The sequence below is a fragment of the Chaetura pelagica genome, unplaced genomic scaffold, assembly GCF_000747805.2.
Source record: "Chaetura pelagica isolate M959 unplaced genomic scaffold, ChaPel_1.0 scaffold177, whole genome shotgun sequence".
Classification (NCBI taxonomy): Eukaryota; Metazoa; Chordata; class Aves; order Apodiformes; family Apodidae; genus Chaetura; species Chaetura pelagica.
In genome coordinates, this window is record NW_009953803.1 from 1,053,764 (window position 1) to 1,064,413 (window position 10,650).

The window sequence follows — 10,650 nt, forward strand, 5'->3', positions numbered from 1 at the left end:
TCCCTACAAGCTCAGGACCCCATCAAAAGCTGACTGCACTGCCATAAGCTTTCCACAGACCTCCAGTCCCTTGGCTGCTCTGTCTGCTGGTGCACTCCCCTGTGTGGCTTGGCCCTCCCCAGCAGTCCTCATTTCCCAATCTTTGCAGCTTGCTGGTAGTTTTGAGACTTGAAATAAGGCTTGAAAACTCATTTCTCTCTGGTCACAGCTTCTTGGCCACTGGTCCCTTACTCTGTGGCTCTTAATTCCATAAAGTCTTTGAAGGAGTGTGTAACAATCGTGGCATTTCATTACACAGCAGAGGGACATGTGGGGTGTGCAGAAGAGCTTGCTCTGACCTTGCACTGCCATGACCAGTGCACACAGAGCTGGGGTCAGCAAGGTTCCCTGAGGCTGAACAAAGCTGATTCAGTCTCCTTGCCCCTTTACTGATGCTCTGATATGCCATATCAGTGCAAAGGAATTAATGGATTAAATAGAAATAATCTGCTAGGCAAAAATAGAACAGGATGAGACCAGCTCAGTAGCACTAGAAACGTGATGCCACGCGAAGGTCAGAAAAGAGTGTGTGTGTTTGTGCAACTGCAGCAGTACACGTGGTGGGCATCACCTTTGATGGTGTGAGACATTTCTCTGCTAGATTACAGCCTGAGTAACTGCATCCCAGTTGTGCCCTGAAATGCTGCTCTTGTAGGAGGAGGCTGTGATGTGTGTCTTGGCCTGGGGCTGTTCCACATCTTCCCCTGGGGAGCAGCAGGAGGCAGGGCTGTAGGCTGCAGCAGGTTTGGATGCATGAACAGAGCAAAAAAGTGTGCCTGTGGTAGTGAAGAGTCTGTAAACCCATCCCCTTTTATGACTGGGAGGCTGTTTTAAACAAAGGCTGGGGACTAGAGGTGCCTGTTGTGCAGGGTGCAGGAGGCTGTGGTTTTCCAAGACAGCCCTCAGGGCCTGCCCTTTGCTGCCACCCCTCTTTCCCCTTAAGGACGAATAAAGGCACTTTGGATATTTAATCAGATCTTTTTTTCTGGATATAACTACTGAAAATGAATCCCTGACCTTTTTTGATCCAGAGCTCAGTAAAGAGTGGAAGAGCTTATTTGTCTACTTGGGAGGACTGTGCTTGGTCACTTCCATTGCTAAGGACCCTTGATTTCTTGCCTCTTGCTCTGAAGTGGAGAGGTGGGATCTGCAGGGGGGTGTGTGTGTTTGGAGGTATCTTCTGCTCACATTCAAATGTGTGAGGGACTGAGGGACAGCTGCTGGTTTATGGAATGGGCTGGCACTTAGCGTGGCAGAGAACCTGAGGTGGTGATCTGTGTTGACTGCACATCACGCCGGGGTACTGGAAGGTCAGGGTTATGGCCAGTACTCAGCCAGGACTAAAAAGCTGCTGGAATGGGTTTGCCTGCACCAAAGGGTTCCTGCACAGTGGTTTCCTGCTTCTCAGGTACCCCTGGGCTTGTGTTTATCAGTGATCTGGCCAGCTGTGCCCCACTGATCAATAGTGCATAGATTTTGTGCTGCATCCGTGCTTGGAGAGCAGTTGGCTGCCACCGAGGTGCCTAGGAAGGGGCCCTGGAGCTTCTGAATGTTCACACATCCTATGGCACAGGCATCTTGCAACTTGTGTGCTTATGTTGGCTCAGCACTTCAGTGTGCTTGCCCAGAAAAATATAATAGAGCTGTTTTACTCTTCCACTGTTTTAGGTCCTTGCACCATTCATCAAACAAGAAACACCACCAGCAGAGAACTCAAAACAAGTGATTAGTGAGGGACTGCACCAGGCAAGCCACAGGCAGCCAGGGAGCTGGCAGCTTATCATGGAGCAGCAGTGAATCTGTGCTTAAATAAATGATGTGAACAGCCCTGGAGCTTGGGGTGGCTTTGCACACCTCTTTTCTGTGGGGCTTCTGCCATATGAAGGGTTTCCCAAACCATTATGTAGGGAAGAAGTAATTTTCCTTCACAAATAGCTGTCTGTGGGCAGAGTTTTCTATGCAGTGGTGGAAAGCTGACTAGGGGATGAGTCCTTCCAGCAGGTACTTAGATCTGATTATTAGTAATTCTTGGAAATTAAATGTGAAAACCTGCAATGGCATGAGTTAATTGAGTTTTACATTCCATTAATACGAGTGTTTTACATCTTACTCTCCAGCAGTCAGCTGCCTTCAGGACATCCTAATTTGCACCAAATAAATATTTCATTTGTGCTAAAAAAAGATGGGGCTGTTCCTGAACTGTGCACATCTGCACAGAGGCAGGGTAAATGGGATGTACAGTGTTCCTGAGACAATATTGTTTAGCTGGGATTTGGCATTGCTGGGGTGCAGGAGTGTCTGCCTGCAGTGTGTGGTGCAGGCATTGGTGGGGGCTGGGGTTGGCACTGGCTGGCTCCTCGAGGACAGGTCCCCTCCTGCTGGGCACAGGAGATGCTTTGGACAGAGAATGGACCAAAAATTCCTTCCCATCTCCCAGTCCCTATTGTTGTTTTACTGCGACATGTCATCAACTCTCTCCTCTTTGTCTTACCTCTTTATTTCCACACTTTCACCTTTCCTGTGACTTCTTTACTCCATTTCCATTCACAGCTGCTGTTCACAGTTACCTCCTGCTTCTCCCTTCCATTTGTTTCTTTCCCAGTTTGCCTTTCACTGTAACTTCTCAATGCTCTAACCTGTCATATGACCTGTCCATTAAAAAAAACCTGCATCTGCAACAAAGCCACCTCAAAACCCCCAAGAAGAAATCCAAGGGACTGAAGGCCCCCACCCTGCTGCCCAAAGCCTGGGGTCAGCTCCATACCCCAGTTATGCAGGTGGTCCCCAGCGTGGGGTGGTGGAGGTGGCCTGGAGATGAAGGCATCTCTCCAGCACATAGATGGCTTGGTTATCTGAGTGGAGAGCTGAAAGGATTTGTAGGAATTACCTGGGATTCCCAAACAAACTGCCTTGTGTGCCATTCTCAAGGTTTCATTGTGTCAAAAATAAATACGGTTTCCGTTTTTTCCAAGCAACCTTGTGTCAACTTGCCAGACAAAGGTCTCTTCAGGTTATCTCACCTTGATCCTAAATTAGTATTTTGACCAACTGCAGATGTAAATCTCAGGCAGAGCCTGGGGCTCTGCTGCTCGGCAGGCGTGGGAGGTGCTGGTTCAGAGGGCTGACATGATGGATTAGTGCTCTGTGCTCGCCTGGGTTACACCTGGTATGAGCTACTGTACTTGTGCCTTTCCTCCATGAACACCTAATTTATCTCCTCCTCCCTCCCTTGTCCAGGCAGTGGTACATACTGCTGGGAGTGTCCGTGGCAGCTGCGGGCAGGGCGCGGTGCTCAGCGGGACCTCCATCCCTCTGCTCGCCCTTAATCGCTTCTCTCTTCCCTTCCCTTTCAGCTGCCCAGTTGGATAACATTGGCTTCAGCATTATCAAGAAGTGCATACATGCTGTCGAAACAAGAGGTAGAGCTGTTCACCAGATGGTCTTGTTTTGGGGGCTGGCCTTGCAGCTGTTTGTAGCAGAGCAATTGCTTACCTGCTCTTTTCATGGACAAAGATGATTCATTAACCCTCAGAGACACACATCAGATAAACCCCTGATAGGCTCAGGCAGAGGCCTTGGCTGAGACGTGTGTCTGCCCCGTGGCTGGGGTGAGCAGGGGCCAAGCAAACCTCCAGGGCAGTTAACAAATAATGCACTGAATGGATAAGACAGGGGAAGGGCCTGAGGCTGGGGACCTCATCTGAGCATCCCTCCGTGGCACCACTGCAAAGCACTTCTCTGGTGTGGGGTAACAAATGGAAGTGTTTCAATCCTTCCCCTAAACCTCTTGTGAAGACTTAATACACAGATAGGCTCACTTGTCAGCAGCTGGACCTGCTCCTGTGAAATGTGGGTCTTGTTCTGACATAGTTCCTGAGAGCACTGGTGTAAGAAAGAGGCCTCACAGGAAACTTTGGGGAGAGCAGGGCTCAGAGCTGCAGGATTTCTGCCCATCTGGCACTGGGGTCTTCTTCCTGGCAACAGGATGTGCTGTGGGATATTCAAATGTGATGTTTTCCCCTGTAAGATTGGGAGCAATGCAGGAACTGCTGTTGATAGCAAAGCAATACCTGGGAGCTACTGGGCTTCTGCAGCATCCCACAGGGAGGGGAATGTGGAGAGCATGCAAAAGGCTCAGACCTCAACCTAAAGAACTTGTGGTAGTAAAAGTTTCTAAAGCTGCCCTTGTGTTGTATGTAAAGTGGGGATGATTTGTGCAGCCTGGCCTAGTGTGGGGTGTCCCTGCTCATAGCCGGGGGGTGGGAACCTGATGATCTTTAAGGTCCCTTCCAGCCTTAACCATTCTATGATTCTGTGATCCTTCATGGGGCAGCTATAGTGCCTTGCTGGTAGTGGTGTGGTGGAAAGATGTCCTTGGATCTTCTATTACTGAGCTAATTGTGGGGTAATACTTTTAATCAATACATGAAAGCCCTGACATCACATTCAAATTTTACCCTCTTCTATAATTTTGTATGTAGTTGGTGAGAGGGTTTAATTATTTTTGCTATTAGAGAAGCCAGAGAAATGAAAGAAATGTCAGTGGCTCTTTTGACATTATCCTAATAAGCTCTTTGTTTTACCTAGGGATCAATGAGCAAGGGCTCTACAGAATCGTTGGAGTCAACTCTAGAGTTCAAAAGCTGTTGAGTATATTAATGGGTAAGTATTTCATGTTTTGTTAAAGACAAGTAGATTGCACTGCTTTGAAGTCTTGCCAGCTGAGAACAGAGGCTCTTCTCAGGGCACCTAATCATGGTGAATGTGCTCTTAGGGCCACATGCTGTTAGAGGCCAGGAGGTCCAGGCAGGTTGCTAAGGTAGGACTCATGTAGGACATTGCTGCTCATAGCCGGGGGGTGGGAACCTGATGATCTTTAAGGTCCCTTCCAGCCTTAACCATTCTATGATTCTGTGATCCTTCATGGGGCAGCTATAGTGCCTTGCTGGTAGTGGTGTGGTGGAAAGATGTCCTTGGATCTTCTATTACTGAGCTAATTGTGGGGTAATACTTTTAATCAATACATGAAAGCCCTGACATCACATTCAAATTTTACCCTCTTCTATAATTTTGTATGTAGTTGGTGAGAGGGTTTAATTATTTTTGCTATTAGAGAAGCCAGAGAAATGAAAGAAATGTCAGTGGCTCTTTTGACATTATCCTAATAAGCTCTTTGTTTTACCTAGGGATCAATGAGCAAGGGCTCTACAGAATCGTTGGAGTCAACTCTAGAGTTCAAAAGCTGTTGAGTATATTAATGGGTAAGTATTTCATGTTTTGTTAAAGACAAGTAGATTGCACTGCTTTGAAGTCTTGCCAGCTGAGAACAGAGGCTCTTCTCAGGGTACCTAATCATGGTGAATGTGCTCTTAGGGCCACATGCTGTTAGAGGCCAGGAGGTCCAGGCAGGTTGCTAAGGTAGGACTCATGTAGGACATTGCTTTAAAAGGTCTCTGGTGCAATTACTGGTGTCCTGCTCACGTGTGCTGTGAATTTTGGCAGCCTTCCCAAATGCAAACTAAAATCTTCAAAGAAATAGCTCAAAGCTTTGTTTTTTTTAATCTCCTATCTGCCACGTTGTTCTCAGAATACTTTTTAATTATTTTCTCTTGTGAGTTGCATGCTGTCTGTGGCTCTTCTCATTTCCCCTTGGACTTCCTTGTGCCTGTTTTAACACGGTCTTGCCCAGACCTTTCAAGCATATGTTTGTCTTGTGCTTGAGGCATCAGGTCCTGTGCTGCTTGGGAGGAGAGGAGGTGTCAGGTCACACCATGGCAGAGCTTAGTGTTGACCTTGTGGGGCTTCTTTGGGCACTCATCATCCTGTGCAGCCACCCTGCAGCTGCCCAGCAGCCCTTAGAAACCTCTCCCCACCTCTGAGGTGATATGACGGTAAGAGAGAGGTTGTGGTGCTTGCTGCAAGTGCTTTGTGCTCTGCACCCACATTCCCTGCTTTGAGCACTGAAATGTGTAGGAGCAAACAGGTCTTACGATTGTCAGTGAGCTGGAAGTTGTTCCTGATGCAGGTTTGGGATCACTACAGCTGCCCCTTCCCCCTCTTTGGTCCTTTTGCTGCTTTCCCAGGCCTTGGCCCCTCCAGCAGAACCAGCCTTGCTCCCTGTGCCCTTGTCTTGGTCCAGGCTGGTGTTGAGGTTGGCTGTGGCTGTGTGTGACCCAATGGACCATTTCATCCCCTGACCTAGCAGGAGGCATTTCCATCCCCTGGATGCAGCCCTGTGGCAATCTGGCCAGGCATGCAGGAGACAGATGTTTGAGGAACCATTCTGAGAAAACGCATAGGTTGGAGCAGCAGCAGTTGACCTCTGCCAGTCCCAGCTAGAGCTTCTCAAACTTGGCAAAGCCACATAGGAAATAAGTGTAATGATGAGGAAACAAATGCTTAATAATTTGTTAGTGCCCTTAAGAATGCGTGTGCTAGTCCTTGGGGGAGGTGAGTGGGATTTGTGGTCTTCTTTTTCCCATTTGTTTATTATCCTTCCTTTGCAACGTGGCTTCCTTTTCCTCACCTTCACAAAACACCAGCACTCCTTTCTCTGTGTATTTCTCCTGGCAAGAAGTGTCAATCTGTTGTGTTTCTCTTCCAGGATCTTTCCTTCTCCTCTTCCAGTTCCCCCTTTTTTTCCCACTGTTAAGAAGTTCACTGAGCGAAGCCCACGGTGGCTGTTACAGCTGTCAGCATTAACCTCTGCAAAATTGATAATCTGGGGATAATTAGGAAGCAGAAGGTCAAGGCTCTAAATCGGAGGCTGACACAAGGGGACCTCTCTGCACCAGTTTTGCTCTGGCATTTGGAAAGTTTGCTGCAGTCACGAGAGCTGGTGGCTGACTCTCTTTTATTAGTAGAAGTTTGGCAGAGGTTCTGGGGCATGTGAATATGTCCTGCTAGCCACCCAAGTGCAGCAGATAAGCCAGAGCTGCTGTCTCATGGCCGTGTTTGGGACTGTTGCCTTAGGGTGTTGGTTAAAGGCAGTTGGGTGCCCCATGGTGCAGCAGGTCTGATGTGCAGGGTCCTCTGCTTGGGCTTTTCATGCTGGTGTCTCACAAGCTAGGAGAGTGATGGACCCTGGTTTCTTCTCACAAGGACAGTCTGGGGCTGGGGCAGTTCCGGGTTGAGGTGGCAGGGCTGTGACAGATGGCAAAACTTGCTTGGTTTAACAGCTCTCTGGAGCTGGGAGGGATTCAATGTTTTGGCCACCATCCAGCATCCATTATCTCCTCAGCGGCTGAAGCCACTCAGCTGTCGACCTCGTGTCTCGTAAGGTGCTGATAGATCTGTGGTGGTTTTGCTTTGTCCTGGCATGTCATCAGCTGCTGGTGCTGGGAGCCCCGTCAGGCGAGTCTGTGCCGGGGGCTGCTGCTCGGGCACCTGGGGGTGCTGGGAACAGGATCCTCTGGGGACCCCCCACACACCCCGAGACACTTTGCAAACTCATGACTCAGTGTTGGGGCTGCCTGGGAAGTTGGTGTGAGACAGAAACGTGTTGGTTGTTGGGTGCCCTGTGTTGTGGGTCCCGCGGAGCCGCCCCGCTCAGCGCTCGTGTTCGGGTCTAACCCTGGGGAGCCCAGGAGCCAAACTCTGCGTGCAACTTCAGGTTGCCCTTATATTTAGAAATGAATGTGGGCAGCACCACTGATTCACATACAGTTAAAATGGCAAAAAGATCAAGTTTCCCCGCGCAGCGGCTGGTGTGGGTGACGCTGCCGGGAAGGCTCTTGGCAGGTCCCTGCAGGAGGTCACAGCAGAAACCTCCCGTGGGCAGGGACTGTGTGGGGCTGGGGCAGAACAGCTTGTCTTCCAACGGGGGAGAAGCAGGGAGGGGAGCACCCCGGGGCTCATGGGGGCAGCTCATCCCCGGCAGAGCAAGCACTTCTCTCTGTGGGCCATTAAAATGGGGACAAATAACTGAACTTTTATCAGTTGGAGCACCCATGAAAGGGATTATTATCCCTCCTGCTTCCCTGCCGTGCCACCACCAACCCCATTCCCTGCCCCATGGTGCCTGTCCCATCACCCAGGGTCTGTATGGACCGATGCACAGAGGTGAAAGGGGCCCTCATCCCCTCTGCTTCTCTTTGCCTTCAGGAAGAAAACAAACCAGCAAAACAAATCACTTTTTTTTTTTTTGACTGTGGGAATAGATTCCTCCCATCCCTGGATTTCTGTGTAAATCCTGCTGTAAAAAAAGCAGTTTCTAATTTCTTCCTGATTTAGATCTGGAGTGCTCCTGTATCTGCTCAGAGACCTCAGATGAGTAACTTACAGCAATAAGCAACTTCAGGGTTAATGCTGAGTTTGGCCTGTGGATGCTTTTATGGCCCCTGTTCCACATTTACACCAGTCCACATGGAAACGTGTCCTTGTGCAGAGATAGAAGCTCGTTATGGTGCTGGCTGCAGCAACTCTAGCTGGGGAGACAGATGCTACATCTGTAAGCTAAAAGCTAACTTTTTGCAGACTCATAAATCTGAAGGTCAAGGGGAACTGATTATCTGCTCCCAGGCTTTTCATGAGACCGACCGGAGAATTTCTCCTAGTATCTTGTGAATCATGCCTATAAACTCCTTGGATGAGCTTTTGAAAAGACATCCAGTCTTGAGTTCTTTGTTCTACTTCAGTGAAGGCCTTGCTATTAAACAGGGTTGGTTTTTTTTAAAGGCTGTTGTTTATTTGTTTTTGGATATTTTACTATGCCAAGCTTATCTTTAATCTATTAAAATCACCTCCGTGAAGAAGGTAGAGAAGTAGGAAGTTGTCTTGGCATTGATGAGGAAGGATGGTATTCTGTGTGATTGTTGTGAAAGACACGTGGGATCTTTGTATGAATATACATTTCTTACATGTTTACTTTTTCAAGTGCTCCTCTTAATGTGGTTTGTTTTTTGGTTGTTGGGTTTTTTTTTATATATATGATTAAAATAAGCCCTTTGCCCTAAGGGAAAGCCTAACTCTTATTCAGTGCATTCTTTTAATTAGTTCTAAAATTACACCCTGCTTACCTATTGCTTTAAAATTCAAAAGACATTATACATGTCCATGAAAAGACAAACACCCACTGAGCTGCATCCGTGGGACCAGATGGTGTCGGCAGCTGTGTCTGGCGTCAGGCTTGGCCTTGCTCCTGGTGAGTGCCTCTCTGCGCCTGCTCCAGCTCCCCAGGGATGCTTGGCTCCTCTATGCCCCTGGAAGGACCCACAGCCACATCTCCCAGGGTCCCTCCAGGGGTTTCCCAGGGATTCTGGTGAGAGCAGGGTCCCTGTTGCAGTTGCAGGTCCTGCTCGCCTGAGCTTGGTGCAGTCAAAGCCTCCAGCTCTGGAGTTGCTGGGAGATGCCAGGACAGAGTTAACAAAGAGCGTTCAGGAAGCAGCATCCAAAGAGGAGAGAAACAACCTGCAGGGAGAGCATGTCCATGCCCTGCTTCTCCCTTCCCCACAGGGCTCCTCACTTCTGGCATGGAGCAGTTGCTGTCTTCAGCCTTGGTCCTCGGCGCTGCGCATGAGGTATCCATGGCCAGGCCATTTAATGCCCATCGGATGATGGCTTTGGAGTTGACTGGCTGAACTTGCCAGCAAAGATGCAAAATTAAATGCCATCCACCCTGGTGTCTGCTGGGGTGGGTGTGCAGATGGTCACCAAGGAGCCCCCTGGCACAGCCCCCCGTGCAGCTGGGTCCTGGTGTGGGTGGAGGTGAGCAAGAAGGGGGAGCGGTTTCTGCCTCCCAAGAGCTCTTTTATTGTCGAAGCATTAAGGTATTTTGACAGAAATCAGTAAAAATAGTGCCTTATTGACCTCACTATGGAACTCTGGGCAAGCAGGTCTGGCTTCCTGACCTGGGTTGGTGGTTTGCAGGACTCGGGGAGAAGCAGAAAGCTGCAGATTCCTGCGAGCAGGGTTTGCAGGCTGCTGGTTGGGATCTGCCCTGGGAAGGGACGGGCTGCTAGTCTGGAGCCTCTGGACAATTTACACTGTCCAGAACAGCTGTGCCGTTTTTGGATTTCTTGAAAGGAATTTTTAAAAGGGAAGATAGGAGGGGAAAAAATGCAGAAAGGAAGGGAAGGCCCCAGAGGAGATGAAGCAAGTATGCTGTGCTCCATGCCCTGCACCGCCTCAGGACGCCCACGGCTCTTCTCTCTGCTGCCGCGGCTCGGACCAGCAGCACTGCTGCCCCGGGTGCCGTGCTGGGGCAGGAGGCTCCTGGGGGGACCCACAGGTGTTCCTGCTCCCTGAGCTGTTTGAGCTCCCCAGTGCAAGGCTGGTGTGGGGCTGGCGAGGGCAGTGCTTGGTGGGACGTTCCCAGAGCAGTGAGCTGAGCGAGGGGCTTTTGGGCTGGCAGCCCAGGGTGACATGTGAGCACAGCTGTGCCGGAGCCCGGCCATGTGCTGCAGCCACCCAATTCCCAGCCAAACGCGCTGTGGCTGTGGAGCTGAGCAAGAGCAGAGCTGCCTTCCTTCGCCCTCCATGGCAGGTTGGGATGCCTCCAGGGGCTCTGCCCCACCTTGGGCAGCAGAACAGCCACCCCATCCTCCTGCGCGCCTGGGCAGGGCTCCTGCCGCTGCCACAGAGGCCACCGCGGCGGCTGGCACCCAAATTGGC

At 50.0% G+C, this 10,650-nt stretch overlaps 1 protein-coding gene across 1 annotated transcript in view; it reads left to right on the top strand.

Annotated features, from left to right (window-relative positions):
* The window catches only part of ARHGAP26 (Rho GTPase activating protein 26), a 113,931-nt gene that overhangs the window by 44,924 nt on the left and 58,357 nt on the right, over positions 1-10,650 (top strand). The window contains exons 12-13 of the mRNA XM_010001244.1: positions 3,393-3,458; positions 4,627-4,701. Coding sequence (XP_009999546.1) covers positions 3,393-3,458; positions 4,627-4,701 — 141 coding nt within the window. The remainder of the gene's footprint in view (positions 1-3,392; positions 3,459-4,626; positions 4,702-10,650) is intronic.